Source organism: Cryptomeria japonica, chromosome 10 (genome assembly GCF_030272615.1).
Source record: "Cryptomeria japonica chromosome 10, Sugi_1.0, whole genome shotgun sequence".
NCBI classification, from domain to species: domain Eukaryota; kingdom Viridiplantae; phylum Streptophyta; class Pinopsida; order Cupressales; family Cupressaceae; genus Cryptomeria; species Cryptomeria japonica.
This window is the reverse complement of record NC_081414.1, coordinates 482284743-482307639: the sequence shown is the minus strand read 5'-3', so window position 1 is coordinate 482307639 and position 22897 is coordinate 482284743. Positions and strand designations below refer to the sequence as shown.

The window sequence follows — 22897 nt, the reverse complement described above, 5'->3', positions numbered from 1 at the left end:
TTTGTGTCTATTTTGTCCCCTATTTGATTGTAGGTTTCTTATGTCAAGTTGTAACTTTTCTTTGATATCTCTTTGGTATATCTGGCTGCATCTGAGTTCGATACAGAAACCTATGTTCTAAGTGGTTATATGTTATTTGTATGTTCAATGTGCAATCACTTTCGTACCTGTTTATATGTCGGGAAGAGATAATTGCTCATCTCATAGTTGAACTACTTGCCAAAACAAAAAAGTCGCCAAGGCCTGAAAAAAAAACTCAGGAAAAAATAGGCCAGTACTCGGCAAAAAACTCGGGAACTTAAAAAATTGCTTAAATTTAATTAGAAATGCATTTTTTTTGCAAAATTCAATGACAAGATGCATCCAATGAGTCAATAAGAAAGAACACAAAAGAAACAAGCTGAGTCTAGATATATTTAAACGCAAAGTGGGTACAAAATCGCATCCTCATGAGGAATGCTGATGGCTGGAAGCAAAATAGTAAATAGTTTTTGTATAACTAAAAGTAAATACATCATTACAATTACATCTTCCTCTTCCCAGCTCTAGTAAAAACTAGGGGAGAGGTAGAACTAGAGGGTCTAGTCCTAGAAGTCTAAACTGCGCATGAGTGTGGCTCCTCACTCGATATGTCTAGCTCAAGTTGTGGCTCGTCCTCCATCCTGGATGTACCTCTACCTCTAGCTTCTCCTGGCACTGGCAATGACTCCTCATCCTCCTCAATGTCATCCAGTGTGAAAGCAAATCCACCCCCCTCCTCCTCCATAGCCTGCCTCTCCAAATAATTGATGTCATCTTCTATAAACAATGGAGGCTGTGTTGTGACGTTTTCACACATGGCCCTATTGCAAATGGGGACCCCCACTTTTTCGCTTTCTCGGTTAGCTTGTCTTACCTTAGCCGCTAGTAGTTGTAGAGAATTTTGATATTAGCATTAGCATTGAAGAAGTATAGTTGGTCAAGAGGCTAGGAGGAAAAGAAGTTATGTCTCTCTCATTTGGATGGAGTGAAGACAGCTAGTTATCAAGGCTTTTGGAATGGATGACTCATCCTTTGCTTGCAAGGCTAGGAATGAAATGAATGACTAAGGCATTAACAGTAACTTCCTTTGCCCTTCCTTGGCATTGATTGCATTCCTTTGCCTTTCCTGTGAGATGTGAAATGAAGCGATGTGAGATGAGGTGTCAAGTCAAGAGGGTTAATTGCACTTTGTTGAAAGGCAGGTCGCGTAGGGCAAAATTTGTCTAAGTATGGGAAAATTTCCATTGCTCTCTGACAGGAGCGATTTCCATTGCCTAGACATTGGAGTGAATTTCTTCCTTTGCCATCAAAAAGGGTTGATTGCACCTCATCAAGAGGTAGGTCGCATGAAATGAATTGGGTTGAGTTTGATGTGACTTCCATTGCTCATGTTTTGAAGCAAACTACACTTCCATTGCCTAGCTCTTGAAGTGAACTTTTGATGCAACTTCCATTGCCTATCCAAACGAGCAATTTCCTTTGCTCTAGTCTAGGAGAGACTTCCTATGCTCATGTATTGGAGCGAATTTCCTTTGCTACTGGAGAGGAGCGAACTTCTTAGTTTGCCCATTAAGTTGACCAAATTCCTCCTTATGATCACACTAAGCAAATCAATAGGAATGATAATTTTAGCGATTTCAAACAACTTCCATTGCTCATCCTTAGGAGCGACTTGCATTGCTCATCCTTAGGAGCGAATTTCACTTCCTTTGCTCCTTCATAGGAATGAATTTGACTTCCTTTGCCCCTTCTTAGGAGCGAAGAAACTCCCTTTGCATAATAGAAGGTGATTTGATGAATTTCAACTGATTGGAGAGCATTTCTAATGCCTTCACCTTGCATACAATCTTACCTTTGCCCATTGAAAGGATCCAATTGATGGAATGATACTGCAAATCTGAACTTTTAAGCAACTTCCTTTGCTCCCTCTTTGGAGCAAAATGGCTTCCAAGGCACTCATCGAAGATAATTTGATGCATTTCCACGCATGGGGAGCAAAACCCCAAGACATAAGTTGATGAAAGGAGGGCAAATCGATGAAACAGTGGCTAAGAGCTAGCTGAGTGGCGAATTTAGTGCACTTTCATTGCTCCCTGATTGGAGCGAACCACACTTCCATAGCTCCCTAATTGCAGCGAACTAGACTTCCATTACCCCATCTTAGGAGCGAACTGCACTTCCTTTGCTCCATCTTTGGAGCAAAGTGCACTTCCTTTGCTCCTTAGGAGCGAACTTCCTAACTCTTATGTCCAGCAACATGAGTAAATACATTTTGGTGCCAGAGTTTGGGTTTAAAAAGGAAATGTTCAATTGCAATCAAATTGGCCTTAAGAGATAATACCAATTGCATTTAAAGCCTTATGAGGTCGGCCTAAAAGCTGAGAAGACACACCTATTCCTTGAAGGCTTATAAATATCAATTCAAGATTAGCCATTTGATCACCATTCCAAACGAATTTCTTCTCCAAAAGGGGCAGGGCAGCAAATTTGGATCATAAGTGCACCGAATTAGATCAGGTGTAAAAGTCAAAGATCAGGAACTAATGCAAGGAGTGATACATGAAGAGGGAGAAAAATTCACAACTTGAAATTTGAAAAGACATCAAGTCATACAAAAGGAGATTCAACAATACAATGAGGAACACTTCCAGAATTTATGAGTTATTTCCAGATCTTGAAGGGTTTCATGAAGCAAAATTTGTGCATTATTGTGCATTCAGTTTACTTTATTCACCATCATAGTCTAAGATTCTTCCTTTTCTTTTCAGGTTTGCTATAAGGATTGAAAGCTAGGAAGGGGAGGGACAACTCCAGCAATCAAGATCAAAGATCAAAACAAAACGAATGGGACTCAAAGATGATTTAATCCAGCAATAAGAAAAAAATCAGACCTGCATCATATCAAAGTCAGCCCTAGTAAGCAGATAGAAGATGACTTTAGAGAAAACCAAATCACAAGCAAATCAATTCAAAGCACGGTTGCACATAATTGACATCAAGAGGAAAGACGAGCTCGTTGGAGGACTCATAACATCAGGATTGATGCTTCAACATGACAGAACCGGAAGAGGATCAATATTGCAAGAAGCATTGCTAGTATAAAGGAGAAGGAGAAAGGTAAAAGATGCAACAATAATACTATGGCAACATTGCTTTGTGTAAAGATCATCATAACCTCAATCAAAAGGACAAAGCATCATGCGAATTTCACCAAACCAAGGATTCCACAACATGAGGTTGAAGACCATGAATAAGGAAAGATCAACCATCATCATCACTGCTGAAGCTTGAGATGTTGAGTATCAAGAGATATTACCCAAGACATCAATATTCATTCATGATGCCGTATCAAGAACAAGCAAATTGAGGTGGCATACTAGTCACCACTCCACCAATCGGAAGCTTCCACATTAGCATGTCCGAGTTCAATGCACCAAACTTACCCATGGGGACACAAACTCCAATGTACCTACCCCCACTATCTATTGGTCAAATATTCAAGAGAGAACATGTGTCCAAATGTTGTAATTATTTCATTGCCTAAGAAAAGTTTGTTGTAACAAACCATAATTAGGGTTTTCATCTTGTAATCTCGGCCATTGATCTCAAATCGATCTGAGCCTTTGAATTGTAATGAGCTCTCTATATAAGGCTCAAACTTCTCATTTGTAAAGGTTAATAGCAAAAAAATAGTGAATAGTGAACAGTAGATAGCAGCTAGAGTAGAGTAGGGCGAGAAGCCAGAAATTGTTGCCAAAGTTGTAAATAAACTTCATTTTCATTAAAGTTATGGTGGAATGTGTTGTTTCTTTACAAGTGCATGGTTTCTTGTTGGATCTTCATGTTAGATGATGAATAATTAGATGAATGAAAGAAATTGTGAATGATTAAAGATGAAATTCACATATCCATACCACTAGCAATTTACTGATTGTAACCGTGCCTTGTGTGGTCAACTGGAATTCTTAATAAGCTTAACTTCAATTGTTACTTGTCTCATTGATATGCATCGTCTTGATGGTGTCTATGTCGTTGGTAGTAATTTGAACATCATTTTGCTCTCCTTAGAAGATCGCACTAGCTTTGTGGAGTTGTTCTTTGATGGCAAAGCGGAGCTCAGTTGAATTTTAGTCAATCATTCATCGTCTCTTGCATTCTTAGGAGTAGCACAGTCCTCTTGAACCCTATCTCTTTTTCTCTTTTTTTAATTCTCTAAGCAAGTAGTTAGAATCTAAGTTCCAGCAACTCAAGCATTCAACTATTCAACGTAAGTCACATTTGATTAACAGCAATCACAACGGCCAACTGTGCTTATCCACAAGTCGTGACCCAACATTAGGAACCTTGGGAGTCTTCCACTTGATCACATAGTTTAGAATTTGTGAGCACTTTATTCAAGAGAGGATAAGATACTTGTGGGTATTTTGTTCTGTGTTCAAGTGTGCCTAAAAAACACATCAACAAGCTGCTCCTGAGATATCCAATCACTGTAAGGATCTATATCATACAAATCAATTGGACCAGCTGCTGCTTCCTCTACCTTCCTTATGCACAACTGAAGATTATATTGCACAAAGACAAGGTCATTGAGGCGTTTTTCAGCTAACTTGCTCCTCTTCTTCGTGTGGATGGCCTCAAACAAGCTCCAATTGCGCTTACAATTGGATGAACTACAAGGCTAACATAAATTCTAAGGGTGAAATTTTTTGAGATTTAGGGTATTTCCACCCCAACTTTGCCACCAAGCATCTAAAAATTATATATTGAAAAGTTAAAAAGCAATGTGAAAAGTGAAAACATATTTTATCAATTTATCAATTACTTTACACGAAAATCCAAAAGGCAAATGTTATACCTAGGGTTTGAGTGGTTCTTCCTCTCCTGGCCAACTCTAAAGAGAATAGTTTACCCATTGCTTCCGCATAATTTTGGAGTTCGGCCACAACGAGATCTGTCACCTCAACTTCAGCCATCATCCACCTCAACCTCAGCTATCATCCTTTGATTGCATGTAGTGAGCCCCTCCATGACCTCTCCTTTAGGATTTGAGTAAGAATCCCCGAACTTAAAACAAGGGTTGAGGAAGTCCCCTGCTGCATGAATGGGTTGGTGGACCTCATTGTTCCACCTCTTACCAATAATTTCACAAATGGGATCAAATTTGAGTCTATCCCCCTTGTAGTAATTTTTGATAGACTCCTTGGCCCTATCCATGGCCCCATAAATATACCCCATTAGGGTTTGATCCCCATCTACCAAGCGAAGAACTCTAACCAAGGGCTCTGACACCTACAATTGAAAAATAAAAATTACAAATTGATTAATTAATGAAGTTACAAATTTATAATGAGAGACTTGAATCAAGAATGATTAAAAATTCAAGTTTTGAAGTTACCTTCACAATCTCTGCAACCTTTTGTGCAAAACGGTTGTCGAAGACTCTGCATGCAACATCCTCTCCTTCAGGCTTCTTTGAATAAGGTGAGACTAGCCATGCTCGACTCACAAACATTTGTTTCAAAGAAGTCAATACACCAAGAATGCTTTGCAATGTCAAGAAAATCGTTGCAAACCTTGTGACACCGGCTCTCACCAAATCTCTCACTTGGGTGTGCTCTCTCATCAAATGAAGAACCCAAGGGTGATTGTAAATATATTTTGTGATCCTCCTTGCATCTTCCACAACTGGAGTCACCCAATCAAGTTTCCCAATGTCCTCCAAAAGAAGGTCAAGGACATGTGTTGCACAAGGTGTCCAAAAAAGAGTGGAGTGCCTATCTTGGAGGATTCTACATGTTGCCACATATGCTGCCGCATTATCTGTGATTATTGCACCACATTCTCTACTCCCACCTCCATGACAATGTGCTCCAACATTACAGCCAATGTTTATTCATTTTTCACCTTGCTGGAGGCATTAACCGATTTCAAGAATACCACATTGTCCTTGCAAGCAACCAAAAAATTAATAATGGTGCGGTTTTTGCCATTTGTCCACCCATCAGAAAGAATGGTGCAGCCATATTTTCTCCATTCTTTTCTTTGGTCCTACACCACTTCTTTTGCCCAATCAACTACATTTGTGAGCAACCTACAAGAACAAAGTGAAATTAGGTCTTAGTACAAAATTTTGATTTAATAAACAAGAAAAACATTTAAAAATGAAATCAAGTGGACTATTTACTAACCTCCCACCCAAATCCTTGCGAGAAGGGGCCTCGTACCCTTTTCGTGCAACTGTCATTGTGGTAACCAACTTTAGCCAATAAGGATTGTTTCCCACATTGAATGCGATGTTGTTGAAGTACCCAAAATCAGAACATGCAATGTTTGTTTTCTGAAGTGCCTCCCTATTCCATCCAGTTGCCTATAATGATGGTTGTGGTCCGGGTGTGTTCCTGGGCACAAAATAATTACCTATAGACTGTGATGCAGCAGGTGCTCTACTAGAAGAAGAACAAGTGGTGGCCGAGGTGGTGTTGAGTTTCAAGATTTGTGGGCCACGACGAGAACACACTATGCCCTGAAGTGCTTCTTCTTCTTCTCCAATGTCAACCAAAGCACCTTGAGATTCAGTTGTGTTAAAGCTCAAAATTGCAAGTTGCCTAACTCTAAGAGGGTGCCAAGATCTATGATCAAGTTAGGTAATTAATTTTGGCCAACTAACCGAACGATCAACTTAATCTCAATTCCCTTCTCTTATGGTTCTGCCAAACCAAGGCGGGTATACCTTATCACCAACTTTTCTATATATATATATATATATATATATATATATATATATATATATATATATATATTATACAATCAGCCAATGATATTTAGGCAGATTACCTTACAATGTTCCTTCCTTAGATCACTCTTTAACTGGCATGAAAGTTAAAATGACCTTGTCTCTCAATTCCTACTCTCACTTCAATAAAAGAAAACAAATAGTTGATTAAATCCTGAATATGTAATTGTGATCAGTGCCTTATCAATTACTGGGTGCAGAGTCGAGTGAATTCACCCTCTAGTTTCTTCTTATTGGACAATTTTTACTTTCACACCTATTGTGAAGCTATCAATTGTTTGTTTCCTTTATACTTTGTGATTTAATTTGGTTACAATGATTATCACATATGCATTTAATCTTTCCTTGAAAGAAGCAAATACAATAATTATTCATGTATGCAAAAACTTCCTTGATCAATCCACACAATCCTTGATATAGCAGACTGAAATAACCAAATAACCACCATGCATAAGGAATATCTGAACAATCTTTGATCACTTTAATCAAAACAAAAAGTTGAATAGAGCAAGAATCCACAATATTCAGTACACCATATAAAAGACAAAAGCCAACTGATTGATTGATTGCATAAGTATTAAAGAGTTTTTTTCTATATCCCCTTCATGAAACAAATGATCTTCCTTTTATATGGAAAGGTCAAACAAACTTCAAACATCATGTCTTTTCAAAAATGAAACATAACTTAGTTACAAAGTCTAACTATCTAAACAAGTTTTTTAACGATTTAACGAGAACAAATTAATTGCCCCTAGGTGGTCTATGTATTTTTGCTCCTTATAAGTACTAATATTTGAGACAAAATGTCTCATAACATACTCCTTTCTATAGAGCTGATTCAGGATGATCTTCATGTTGTCAAGGATGTGATCTTCATCGTTGATTTCATCCAATGCTCGTGGAAATTCCTTTGAGAGCGATTCCCTCCACTGTTCTTGGGGCATGAGTGAACCATCTTCACTATTCAGTATGGTAGGGAGGCTTTCTCTATCCTCTGTGTCCAGTCGACTCACATCATCCTCAAGCTCTTTGTGATACTCTCGATGTTTAGACCACATCCTTCTAATATCTTTAGGCAGCTTGGATGATTCAGGATCTTGCACTTTGTCGACTATATCTTTTATTCTCTCTGCGAGTCTAGCATGTTCCTGCAAAGGTCTAATAGTTCTTGCATAGGTACTCCAGTAGTCATTAGCATATACTATCATTTCATAAAATCTATGAGTTATCAATCCTGCCATCATGTCATATATGGTCATTTTCAATCTTCTCTAATATTACTTGTTTCGGTATAACATCCTGTTTCGGCAAGACTTCATTTGATCTTGATAGACTTTCATTACTATACTGAAAATGACTCTTTCAGTAACACAGATGAAACGCTTTACCGATACCTTGTTTTTATTTACGTCATTGTTAGGCATCCACGACCATACCGAAATCAAGCTTCGGTGAAACTCCAAGCATATTTTTCCGACATGTTCCCAACTTTCGGCAAGACTCTTTCTAGCTTGGCAGACTTACGGTGTTATGTCGATACATGTTTCAGTAAGACTTTGAGGGTAGTTACATCGATGCAGAAGTTTATCGGTGTAACATGGCTTTTCGAGGAGATCCAATTTTACTTTGCCGGCTTTGCTCGTTATCCCAACTTGATTCTCCAATCATTGAAAGACATCATATGTCTTGTTGAAAAAAGACTTTCTTGCAAAGAATATTTCAGTGTTCTCTTTTGAAGCTATATGATGGGCTCTACCCTTATGTGAGCCGCATTTACCCCACATATAGCATGACTTTACAGTTGATATATCTTTAGGGTTTTTATGAACAATTGCTCGTTTCTAAGTATCTCTTGTTTTGATCCAACAAAGTACTATCAGTGATTCAGGCTTTCTTGCTATTTATGTCTTTCATTAATGAACTTGTGAAAATAATAACCTCATCTAGTGACTAAATAAACCATTCTTCTCAAACCAATATCTATAGATTGGAAAAGTTTGGTGTCAGCAAAGAAAACTTCCGTAAAGAGCTTTTCTCTTGGTTAATCAAATACAAAAACTTGATGATTGCATGTGCACACAATCTCGGGAAGTGACTATTTCAAGGATTTATATTTTAGGAAACACTAAACTTTGCCAAAAATTAGGGTTCCAACAGTGGCTCTGTCTGGAGATGTATGCCCCCTGTGGGCATAGCAAGAATCCAATTTTCTCTGCGATAGGGACTAGAAAATTCAGTATTAAAAGGAATGGTATAAGACACGAGAATGAAACCTAAACTACTGCACATGCAAAATGATTAAGAGAAAAATCTCTTCAGGAACTGTCCATGTGCTGGCAGTTCCATATATTCTCCATCCATATTTTGTAAAAAATTTAAATCGGCTCCATTTCTTCCAATGATGACAAACAGACCAATCCACAATGCCTCAAATTTGGCATGTTTCCCTTTGTCCTGAGCCCTGGCATTCCACATGAGTACTAATTCACCCTCATGGAACTTCCTATCCTTGGCTATTTTATCAAACAAATATTTTGCCTTTTAATGTTCCTTGATATTTTTGCCTTTGTGCTTCTAGTCTTACTTCATCTAGTTTTGCAAGTTGTTCCATTCTTTCTTCCATTGGTCCAGGGACATGTAGGCCTTCCTCGACTATAAATTTATGTATAGGCAAGAGATTGTGCATGGGCATGCTTGCTTGTATTCCATAAACTAATTCAAACGGAGACTTGCTCGTAGCCTTCTTGATTGTGATCCTATCTGCCCAAAGTGCAAGCCTCAATTTCGCGACCAACGCTATTTTGTTTTCACCCAAGATCTTCTTTATTATGTTACAATGTTCCTTCCTTAGATCACTCTTTAACTGGCATGAAAGTTAAAATGACCTTGTCTCTCAATTCCTACTTCTACTTCAATAAAAGAAAACAAACAGTTGATTAAATCCTAAATATATAATTGTGATCAGTGCCTTATCAATTAATGGGTGCAGAGTCGAGTGAATTCACCCTCTAATTTCCTCTTATTGGACAATTTTTACTTTCACACCTGACGTGAAACTGTCAATTGTTCGTTTTCTTTATACTTTGTGATTTAATTTGGTTACAATGATTATCACATATGCATTTAATCTTTCCTTGAAAGAAGCAAATACAATAATTATTCAAGTATGCATAAACTTCCTTGATCAATCTACATAATCCTTGATATAGCAGACTGAAAATAACCAAATAACCACTATGCATAAGGAATATCTAAACAATCTTTGATCACTTTAATCAAAGCAACAAGATGATTAGAACAGGAATCCACAATATTCAGTACACCATATAAAAGACAAAAGCCAACTGATTGATTGATTGCATGAGTATTAAAGAGTTTTTTTTTTTCTATATCCCCTTCATGAAACAAATGATCTTCCTTTTATGTGGAAAGATCAAACAAACTTGAAACATCATGTCTTTTCGAAAACGAAACATAACTTAGTTACAAAGTGTAACTAACTAAACAAGTTTTTTAACAATTTAACAAGAACAAATTAACTGCCCCTAGGTGGTCTATGTATTTTTGCTCCTTATAAGTATTAATATTTGAGACAAAATGTCTCATAACATATTCCTTTCTATAGAGCCGATTCAGGATTATCTTCATGTTGTCAAGGACGTGATCTTCATCGTTGATTTCATCCAATGCTCGTGGGAGTTCTTTGATAGCAATTCCCTCCACTATTCTCGGGGCATGAGTGAACCATCTTCACTATTCAGTATGGTAGCAAGGCTTTCTCTATGCTCTTTGTCCAATTGACTCATATTATCCTCAAGCTCTTCATGATACTCCCGATGTTTAGACCACATCCTTCTAATAGCTTTAGGCAGCTTGGATGATTCAAGATCTTGCACTTTGTGGACTATATCTTTTATTCTCTTTGCGAGTATGTCATGTTCCTGCAAAGCTCTAAAAGTTCCTGCATAGGTACTCCAGTAGTCATTAGCATAAACTTTCATTTCATTAAATCTATGAGTTATCAATCCTGCCATCATGTCATATATGGTCCTGTTGTCACAAAAGTTTGCACCCTTGCTGAGCTATAAACTCAGCAACCTTGTGAAACATGGAAACAACCCCGAAGTGTGGGACCTTGCGCAAGGGGGTTGAATCTCCGGAGAAGGTCGGCTTCCTTCTCAATCCAAGTGCAGGTGTTGAACCAACTAAACACTCCAAATCTTACTCCTAAACCTATCCTAATAGCTTGTAGAGGAAAAGGGAAGAGAGAAATGCTTAAAATGAAAGGAGGTGATGCACCAAGATAAGAGATGTTTCTCTCCCCACCCGAAATAGCACAAAGAATCAACTGAAATACCCAGGAGATGCACAAACTTCAGTTGCATGAATGACCTCAACGCACATATGGAGGTTAGAACTTGTTGAATGTCAAGAGGGGGGAGGGTTTCCCACAAGTCACACCCAGAAACAATTTAACAAACCATATATGTGAAAGAAAGCCACAAACATACACTTACAATGAAGGAAAGAACACATACACAACATACATAAGTTGAAGTAAGGCAAGAATGATGATTTCTATTCATTATAAGGCCAATGGCCAAACTTACAGTTGCAGAAATGCAAAATAAATGCAAGTCTTTAAACGAAGTGAAAGAGCATAGAATAGCTCAAGCCAACAAGGAGAGAACCCTTTACAATGAGGCTTAACAGCCTTTATATAGAAAATTGGTCGCAGAGGAGAGACCATTGGTCAAGGAAGAGAAGCCTTGACCCTTGGGTGTGCAGGGAAATGTCAGTCAGGGAATGCAGGGAAGTGCATGCACCTGAAATTGTGTACACGCAAGCAACCCGGCCATACCCTGACAACGCAATCCCAAGAAGAAAGGGACTTCTAGAAGGTGGATTGCCTAACATTCCAAAGTCAAAGCATGCAAATATGACATCAAGGTCAACAAGTAGCCATAAATAAGCATGGCCTTGTACTCCACTTGATGGAAATCCTGCAAAAGCCATTAAATACGCCCCTGTAGCTCCACGAAAGAAGGTGTATAAGTCGCAAGAGTTGTTGGAGCATTAAGAGCTTTGAGTGTTGATCACGCCATCTAGAAGTTTTGCAAGCCGAAAGAAAGTCGGAAGACTTGGGAAACCTGGGGTCCCGGAGCTCCGTGGAAGAAGACTTGGGAACCTCGACGTTCTGGAGTTTCGAGGTTGAGGACTAAGGAACTTGGGAACCTGGGGGTTGTGGACATAGGAACTTGGGAACCTGGGGATTCTGGAGTTCCGGGGTTGAGGACTAAGGAACTTGGGAACCTGGGGGTTCCGAAGTTCCGCGGTTGAGGACTTAGGAACTTGGGAACCTCAGGATTACGGAGTTCCAGGGTTGAGGACTTAGGAACTTGGGAACCTAGGGCATCCGGAGTTCTGGGGTTGAGGACTTAGGAACTTGGTAACTTCCTTCTGACAAGACAACACTTCACACTTCATGATTCCCTTGCTTTCTCTTTGATCAACTGAGGCAATGCTGGTCCATAGAACATATCTCTGATTGGTTCTCACTAATAGACCAAGGGTGTCATAAAATGAGAACAGGTGCTTTTCAATCTTCTCTGAAATTGCTTGTTTCGATATAACATCCTCTTACGGCAAGACTTCATTTGATCTTGATAGACTTTCATTACTATACCAAACTGACTCTTTTGGTAACATGGATGAAACGCTTTACCAATACCTTGTTTTTAATTTCGTCCTTGTTAGGCATCCACGACCATACCGAAATCAAGCTTCAGTGAAACTCCAAGCATATTTTTCCAACATCTCTCTTTTCGATGCAACCCCAGCTTTCGACAAGACTCTTTGTAGCTTGGCAGGCTTACGATGTTATGCTGATACACATGTTTCGGTAAGACTTTGAGGGTAGTTACACCGATGCAGAAGTTTATCGGTGTAACATGGCTTTTCGAGGAGATCCAATTTTACTTTGTCGGCTTTGCTCGTTACCCCGACATGATTCTTCCATCATTGAAAAACATGATATATCTTGCTGAAAAAAGACTTCCTTGCAAAGAATATTTTATTGTTCTCTTTTGAAGCTATATGTTGGCATCTACCCTTATGGGAGCCGCATTTACCCCACATATAGCATGACTTTACAGTTGATGTATCTTTAGGGTTTTTATCAACAATTGCTCTTTTCTAAGTATCTCTTGGTTTTATCCAACAAAGTACTATCAATGATTCTGGCTTTCTTGCTATTTATGTCTTTCATTAATGAACTTGTGACAATAATAACCTCATCTAGTGATTAAATAAACCATTCTTCTCAAACTAATATCCATAGATTGGAAAAGTTTGGTGTCAGCAAAGAAAACTTCGGTAAAGAGCTTTTCTCTTGGTTAATCAAATACAAAGACTTGATGATGACATGTTAACACAGTCTCGCGAAGTGACTATTTGAAGGATTTATATTTTAGGAAACACTAAACTTTGCCAGAAATTAGGGTTCCAACACTAGCCCTCTCCTTTTGCAATTTTTTCTCTTCCCTAGCTGAAGGTATGGCATTGATGTCTCTTTTTATTTCTTCCATGGCCCCATGACATACCCTAGAATCATGCTTCTTGATGCCTACAAGGTGGTATTTGAGGCGATTTATGCCTCCATGAAATATTTTCTCACATTTAATGCAAATCACCGACCCATCGTCCAGTCCTTCATAGGCATACCTCCAAGCCCTATCTCGAGCACCTTTAGGACGGGTGCCTATATATTCAGATGGCCATGGTTCCAATGGCCAGCTATCCCCTGAATTTGCCACATTGAATTAATGGTTAACTATTAACCATAGTTCCTAGACTCGGACTCGGCTCTGACTCAGCAAGGCTGACTCGACTCATGACTCGGCTCGGACTCGGCAATGACTCGGCAACGACTCGGCAAAATAAGAAAACCCTTGAAATTTAGAGATTTTTAACTATTTAAAACTTGTTTCATACACCCATTATTGAATTAAGCTTAAAGACACTATAACATCATCAAATAGAAGCTAATTTGATCACATACATAAACATACATCCATCACATGCGTAGAAATGTAAATTGTAGCTGAAGGAATTAGAAAACATAGATATATAGAGTTATAAATGTTGTCCAATGTATAATATAAAATCCATGACTACAAATGTTCCCAAACATATATCTAACTGTAAAGTGTAAAAAAAAACAAGTCTATGGCTCAGGCTCTGGCTCAGCCTCGTCTATCTGCCTCCTACAAAGGCGTCTAAGGTAGGTCCTGGATGACTGAGTAGCCATAGTCTCTGCCTGTGATGTGCCAGTCTGAGTAGCCATAGGTGTTGTGCCTGATCGTGCTCTATCCTCCTCCTCTGCCATAGCCGCAGCCTCAGCCTCTCTGTCTGCCTGGTCAACCCACTCAAGGTCCTCATCAGTGAAGACTGGATCGGTGGACTCAGTGAGCCAATCGGACTCGGGGTCGACTTCCTCTAGAGTGATCGGAGAGGAGTCATCGTCCAAAATCTGTCTGGTCCTGAGACGGAGGTTGTAATGAACAAAGACTAGATCATTCAACCTCTCCACAGACAATCTATTTCGCCTCTTCGAGTGGATGTGCTCAAACATGCTCCAGTTGCGCTCACATCCAGAAGCGCTGCACGGCTGGCTCAATATGCGGATGGCAATTTTTTGAAGGTTTGGGGTTGAAGGCCCAAACATTTGCCACCATCTATCTGAGATAAGGAAAAGAAAAAAACATTAGTCTCATTTCCAACTTTAAAGGTAGATTATAAAATGAAAAATTAAAATGCATGTCATAAACTTTAGAATTTTCTACCTGGCTGCAATTTTGTCCGACCTTCTTTACACAATTGGCTGGCAAAGATTGCCCCTGATGCATTATTAAATGCATCCATCTCAAGAAGTGTAGCTGTGGTATCAGTGACCATCCGTTGTACTACTGAATATAGCCCGCTAAGAACCTCCTCATCCGCTTTGAAATCAGCACGGAAACGAAATGATGGATTGAGGTAATAAGTTGCTGCATGGATGGGCCTATGAAGTTGGTTATGCCATCTTCTATCAATTATGTCCCAAATGGGCCTATACTTATCCTCAACTCCAGCATATATGGATCTAATGGCCTCCTTGGCCCTATCCATGCCCTCATAATAAATGCAAATGGCACAAAACATAATAAAATTGTGTTGTGTTTTTTTTAATTTTGCGTCCACTTTTTGCAAGCAGCGCCGGCCAGGTCACGACCCTCGGACTCGGCGAGTCAGAGGGTGACTCGCTGACTCGGCGAGTCAGGCGAGTCACACCCTGTGACTCGTCCGGGCCCGGGTCAGGGTCGCCGTGACCTGGCAGAGGTCACCCGGCCCGCAGACTCGCGCGACTCGCGTGACTCACCGCGAGTCTCGGAACTCTGCTATTAACCTACACATACAAAGTGAAAAGACAAAGTTAATCTTTTATTTACACAATTTAGCAAACTATCTAAATTAGTTTAAATAATTATAGACATCATTCAAAGTTTAAAAATTAAGAAAAACTATTAGGGTTTGATATTTTTTGAAAATCTAGAGATTCTTCAAAAAAATAGGGATAAATTCAACAAAACTTGTCAAAAATAGTGTTAAATCTTGTTCCAATGACTCTAAATCATTTTTGACTACTTAGGAATGATATTCTATTCATCTACAGACAATTCATTCATACCACCTGGGTCAACCCCCATGGGAGCCTCCACCCCAAGATCACCTTCTATGCAGAGCACTTTCTTGAGTTGTCGGGCGGGCTCATTGTTCGTCCCTCTTATATCTCCCGCCATTGGTCCGACTTCCTCTGGATCCCCCTTGGATCTTTCAAGGTGGGATCTCATCGGCTCCGAGTTGAGACTGATCACCAGTTGGACAGAAGGGATAGAGTTTGCTAGCTTTGCAACATCTGTGAAACCAAGACTGAGGAACACTTTATCTTTCGTTGTTCTATTTACTATGAGGTCAAAGGGCGGTTCTACTATCTTTTTAGGGAGACCTAGAGTCTCTCTATTTTCTTCAAGTTCATGGACCAGAGATGCCTTGCTCTCTATTTACAGGAGGCCATAACACTCTGAGATCATTAGTTACAGCGCCCCTCGCACCCTCAGTTTTTCTAGCTCATCACCTCTCTCTTCTCTGGACCTCACACTACGCGTGGCACCAAAACAATTGGATTCCTCTCCCAGTCTTCCCAGGTTTGTGAAGCCCCACAGAGAGCACACTCATCGGCCTCCTTCCTCCAGTCGTACTCAGGTTTCCCACTGACATCATCCTACATATTACCCTTCAGTCTTGAGGTTCTTCTCCACAAATCTGGCTTCTTAGGAGTTGGCTTGATGGGGCCCCTGTGTCCCCTGTTAGACCTTCTCGCCTCCTTGCTTCTCTCGTTCTCCTCGACTCCGGCTGTTTTTGGTTTTTTTGTCCTACTGTTGCTTTTTGTTTCTCTGTGGTCACCGTTTGGTGTCCCTGTTGGTGGTAGCCCTCCTTGTTTGTAATCTCCACTCCCTTTGACCCGTTTTTGGTCACTTGTTAGACATTAATAATTTTATCTTAACTTTATCTATCTAGATGCAACAAAAAATAAATAGAATGTTTTAGAAAAACATAGGGAAAAAAATCAGAAAAACTACCTGGGAATTTGATTTTTCTTCAAAAACCACCTCAAATCTGCTTCAAAGCTGCTTGGAATTGGCAAGAATCGATGGAAATCTGTATGCAAGTGTTTGGGAGTGTGTTTTTACTTCTTTTTAGTTAAAAGCATACCTGAAAAATCCCCAATTAAATCATACAAGGGAGCTGCCCCTCAAATACAAAGGAAGATCACCATACCATCAGAGATCTCTCCAACTGTTGTGTACAGTTTGTCACCATATCCCATTGGGCGTGTCCAAATTAAATCAATCTTACAAGTTAGCATATATGTTAACCAACACATCCAAAGTTGCAGCTCCTTTCACACAAAAGAAGTGGCTTCAAAGAAGGGGACACATATCGAGCTAGAGCATATTGACTTGCATGCTTCCACTTCCCGCTTTGCGACACGATGTTGACGATCAGCCAGCTAGCAAGCATGAGAGTGCTAGTGCTAGTGCTAGTGCTAGTGCTAGTGTGAGTGCCAACACCAATAGCACTGTTTGTGCTTATTCTAAATACCAATACCTCCATCATCTAATATGGATAATGATGATGACGCTTGATCAATGATGGCTGACTGTTGACACTAGACATTATTATTTTTCAATTTTAATGCATACAATGACATTCAAGTTTGACTAATTGACATTGTAATATTTATTATTTTTTGTGGTTTTGTTTATTATACAATATATGATACATTTTGAACTTAATTACTGCTGCAAATATGTACATATTTCTGAATTTTATATATTTTTGTATGGGCAAACCCAAAACAAACCCAACCCAAAAAATGATTTGGTCGAACCCGTGAACCAAACCCACAAACCATTACCAAGACCTGTAACTTAGTACTACAGCTAGAAAAGGTTTATCTTGTCTATCAAGATCCCGCGATACAAGTAATTTGCAAAATGGTAAGAATATCTAGATTTATTATGAAGCCCTATTACACAAAACATAATTGCAATCAGTAGCCAATGGAAATATCTCAAACACACGAGATATTTCCCTGCCAAATCTTTTGTATATAAAAATCTATTTCCTCTCTCTATAATATACCATAGAATAATTCTTACTCAACATATCAAAAATACGATGTTCGGGATAGCCACTGTCTATAGGCCAATTAACCTCTTTTCCTCAGAAACGATTATTAATAATTGACATTTGCCAATGGCAAGCATGGCTGCTGTTGAACTAATTCCTAACCCTTGAGAAAACCCTTGCAATGTTTCAGACAATATTACAGTTGTGTTGTTCATCACTGAAAAGACACTTGATCTAGTTGATGACAAGTCAATCAAACAATTAAGATTCTAAACAACAAATACATTGCTGGAAAAAAAAAACAAAGCAAAAACCTGTTTTATGTCATGAAGAAGAAATTCCACACGTGATGCAACGGAAGCACGGGCACCAGTCACACCAGTTATGCTTACCTACAAACAGATGATCACAGTTAGGTGAAATTGTCTAATAAAATTGTGTTCTAGTAAAACATTAACATAAAAAGCAATTTTAGTTCTTTCAGAGAAGAAATGTAATATTTGAATCAAATTATCAATTATAAGTTGTGTATTATATTTTAGTATATTACCTCTCTTTTGCAAATGCTACCCATTTTACAAGTTGAAAGAGGTATTTTTACAACTTTAGTGCTCACCTAAATGTTGAATCAGTTATATTTGTTCTCATTTAGATGTAACACCTGTATTTTGCATATGCTAGCTTTGTCTACGAGTTGGAAGAGTTTATATTCTCAAAGGAACCATGTAGCAAGAAGTAAGTGAACAGAGATGCAAACTAATTATACAAATGAAGAACATGGATTAATGTTTTGAGTTTTGCGCAATCCCATCTAAATTGTCCCGTAACTTTTAGGTCTCTCACGCTATTATAACATATCAGTTAGGAAAATGTAGTTTTCGGGCAGCCAACTTACTCAAGCATCAATATAATGCCAAACAAAAAAATTAAGCATCATTTAGACAATATAAGATTAAACAGAAAGCTTATTCAAACCTCAATTTAAAAGTTTAGAATCACTGCAGTATACAAAGACAAAAGACCGTACTTACAAGGAGACAGGGACTGGTACGAGAGACAAGCACAGGTACCAGTAAGTCATTTTCAAAAAACAGTTAACCGCCAGGAATTTGCATATGGCAAGAAAATTATGTATTTATCTATAATTTCAAATTAAGAAAAATATAATCGTAAAACAAATATGCAACTTAATAGAATATAAAATGCAAAAATGTAAAAAGATAGAAAAAATAACATTTTTAATGTATTCAAATGGATGTCAGTGAAAGCATGTATTTATAGTTTATACATATATCAACATTTATAATCATCATCGTCATATAAGAAGATTAATTTTTTTAAATTTCATAATCACCTGGAAATGGCAGACAAAAGACTAAGAATAGAATGCCATTAGTTCAATAACATGATATGGGCCTATGGGCGAAGTGACAAGACTTTTTGCTTTCATGGAAACTTTGCTTCCTTTTATATAAACATCTTTGTAGTTGTTGGAATTTCTCAAGTTTCTATATGTTTTACTCTAGTTCCAGTTTCTTTTCGAAGAAAATAGAAAACGATGTTGTCCCACACAAGTTAGATTAGTGTTTATATGTTATAATTAATTTCTAATAGTACGAAAGGGGGAGCCTTCGAATTAGGAGAGTTTTTACCTCACACGTTGTGGCTGAAACCACAATTTTGCATGCCTCCCCAGGTGTACAAAATTTTCAAACAACAAATATAGTCAAGGTAGTCTTTAGGTGATGCTTCACAATGCAACCTCTAGGTCGGGTCAAGGGATGAGTTTATGGTGTGATAGGCAGTCGAGTGAACAGGTCTACTGCCTTAGAATAGAACATGGAGATGACAAACGATCAAAGAGGAGATGATCGATCTAAGATGAGGCGATTGATGAAGACCAATCAAGCACTAAGTAATGATGGAAGAGAACAAATACACCAAGTCAAACCCACGAACAACTTACCCAAACTTGGCGAAATCAACTTAGGCAAGGAAGTGATCAACTCAAGGTGGAAGTAAGGAACTTTTCCTTGGCACCCTCAAATCCACGGTCTTCCATCCTTCCACTTCCACTTCAAACTCAAATCTACGACCTTCCACTCCCACTTCACCCCCAAATCCACAGCCTTCCATCCTTCCACTTCCACTTCACCCTCAAATCCACAACCATAATGAAACACTTCCTTCATATCTCCCAAACCCCAAATTTCCTTGCAAAATTCCACTTCCCCTCAAAATCCACGGACTTCCTAGCCAAATTTCACTTGCTCCCAAAATCCCCGGACATCCTTAGTATACTTCCCTCATTGCCCCAAAACCCTAGCCAAGGAACGATCCTTTCTTTGCATGCTAAAATCCACAACAGTCTTCCTTGACTGGTCAAGATCCACAACCAAAGACGGATCAGGGTAAAATCAGAAATTCAAATCAGATCAGACCTTAAGGCATTACATAATCAGACATGAGATCAGAAATTAGAACATCATTTCACCCCATTAGGAATGCATATCAGATTAGAAAGTTTGGAAAATGTGTGAAATATGTCTATATAATAGCTGTTTGATGCTTTCATTCTTTGTTTTGCAGGCAACTAAGGAAATAGGATGAAGGAACTAGCTGCAAGCATTTCAAGGAAACATTGCAACAAAGAATGAAAGCTCTCCACAACACTTCAGCAGGGCCAGGAGGATTGAATGATGCAAGAGAGAGAACTTCACAATGGAAGATATCGAGCTAAGCAAGGAAGCTGATTGCTCTTAATGAAGAACACTCCCAAGATTCATCAGCATGGAAAGGGAAGAATCAGCATTAAGGATGAGAGGCTCTACAGCACATCAAGGAAGGAACAAATGACTATCTTGAATTTCCTTTGCAAATACAAGAATACTCGTTAGGATAAGGAAGTAACCTAAGATAGCAGATTCAAGACAGAGAGTAATGCAAGAACAATATCTAGACGTCATAAGGAGGGAGTTCCCACACAAGAGAAAGAGAATGCAAAAGTGATCAGGTCAAAGAGGACAATGCAATTTGGGAATATCTCCCACCATCATCATATCACGAGCTTGGAAATGTTGAGTATCAAGAGATATTGCCCGAATCACAAACACTTGTGATGAGTTACAAGGAGTATGTTGAGGTTGTGTTGAAGTCATCTTCAACCCAATCACATCATTCCAAGTCAAAGCATCCAGATTCAAAGCACTTGACTCATCCAACGAGGATAACTACCACATGTGGAGGCACTAAGTTCGATGTACCTAACCTCATCATTCATTGGTCAACATTAGAGGAAGGACATGTGTCCTATTTATTGTAATTTTATTGTTAGTCAAGCACTAAATATTATGTAATGGGTGGAACAAACCCTAATTAGGGTTTCTATCTTTCAATCTTGGCCATTGATTTCAATTTGATCCAGGCCATTCATTTGTAAAGCAAGGTCTATAAAAGGCTTACTCTCCTCATTTGTAAAGGTTAGTAGTTAATCAATAGACAATAGTTAATAGAATAGTTGATGGCAGATAGCTAGAGTACAGTAAGAGAAAAGGAGATTGTTGCAAGAAGGATATTATTTTCATTGAAGATATGGTGAATTTCATGTGTTGATTCAATATTTTGAATGGTCTCTACTTCTCATTTGTTTTATGTTGATTAGATGGATGGAAGTTATTGTGGATGATTAATGGTGAAATTTGAATGTTCATACTACTTGTATTTTGCTGATTGTTAAATACTTTGCATGCTCGACCGAACTCTTTATATAAGCTCAACTTCGATTGCTATTCACCCATTGATGGTGTCTATGTTGTTGGTGGTGATTTGAACATCATAAGATTACCTTAGAAGATCTCACTAGCTTTGTGGAGTTGTTCTTTCCATGGCAAAGCAAAGTCTAGTAGAGTGTCACTAAGTCATTAATAGTCTCTTACATTCTAGGAATAGATTAGTCTCTCTAAACCCTTATCCTTTTAATATTTTTTCAAGTCAATTAGATCTCAAGTTCCAGCCGCATTCAAGCAAGAGTTCATGTACAACGTAAGTCGCCCTTGTGATTCCAACAATATCACATCAACCATTGAGCTTATCCACACGTCAAGGCCTCAAAGTTGGAACCTTGGAGTCACCTCAAGTGATCACTTAAGTTCAGGGAGATTTTGTTCAAGAGAGGATAAGATATCTTGGTATTTTATTCTGTGTATGAAGTGCATAAAAAGACATCAACGGGTATGTCATTCAACGGCATGAGGACCTTGATTAAAATCAGAAAAGACATGCAATACTACAAAAACAAAATGCAAAAGGGTACTCAAAAAGTTCCACACAGATACACAGATTTATAATGTATTAAAATGTCTAAAAAAGAAAAAGTTTAAATCCACCAGAGATTACAATCCAAGAATATTGAATCAAACAAGGATTATAGAAAATCAGCTAGAGATGAACAGAAGAAATGATGCTTTGTAAAGAGGCTGGCAAACTCGTTATGAAAAAGCTTAATGGTAACTTCTTTACTACCTTTCCAAAAAGGAGAAATCTTAGTTCATGATGGTTTCCGTAAAGTTGCTTTATGTAATGCATTATGCAAGACAATTTCAAAGATATGGGCAACAAACTCAAAATTACTCTTTCAACAATTATTTTTCATGAGTAACACAGCTTTGTTAAGGGGACGCAAATTCTGAATGTAATCAATAATAATTGATTACTTGTGAAAAAAAAAACTCGGTAAATAATCAGAAAGATGAAGAGACAAAATCAAAATAGATGTGAGCAAGGCCTATGACAGAATAATCTGGTCTTTTCTGTACAGAATTATGAACAGAATATCCATGATTGGATTTCAGAGAATGAGAGAAAGAAATTATATTAATGTCCACAGATGAACAAAGTCAGATAATGGAACGCAATAGTACAACCAGTTACAATAGAAACATACTAAGGTAAAAGAAGCAATAGATCAGACAAGTAACTAATACACAAGAAAAACAAACTTACAAGATACACGAAGCCTTCTGATACATCAACAATTTTTTTCATCCTCTCTGTTGGAGTTGTTGGAGTTGTTAGGAGCACCTTGACAAATCCAACCAACAAGAAACAATTGTCATATATCCAAAGAAATTTACACTAGCAGGATTTTTCATCGTGTAGTTGCAAAGAAACATGTTATTAAATGGTCAGAAAAGATAAAATTAAGAATGTTAACTTCATACATTATGACTCAATCCTTGCTCAAATTGTATAAACTGCGTCAGTTACTACAGAACCATCCAAATAATGTGAGTGCCAAATATAAGCAGAAATTAGTCATAAAAAATACAGTAACTTACTGCAAAAGTCAAA

The 22897-nt window shown here is 38.3% G+C and overlaps 1 protein-coding gene across 2 annotated transcripts in view; it reads right to left on the bottom strand.

Annotated features, from left to right (window-relative positions):
- The window catches only part of LOC131039425 (tryptophan synthase alpha chain), a 177243-nt gene that overhangs the window by 59872 nt on the left and 94474 nt on the right, over nucleotides 1-22897 (bottom strand). For both annotated transcript variants that reach the window (XM_057972187.2, XM_057972189.2), the window contains exons 6-7: nucleotides 22550-22627; nucleotides 17863-17940 (exon numbers count right to left, since the gene is read on the bottom strand). In XM_057972187.2, coding sequence (XP_057828170.2) covers nucleotides 17863-17940; nucleotides 22550-22627 — 156 coding nt within the window. The remainder of the gene's footprint in view (nucleotides 1-17862; nucleotides 17941-22549; nucleotides 22628-22897) is intronic.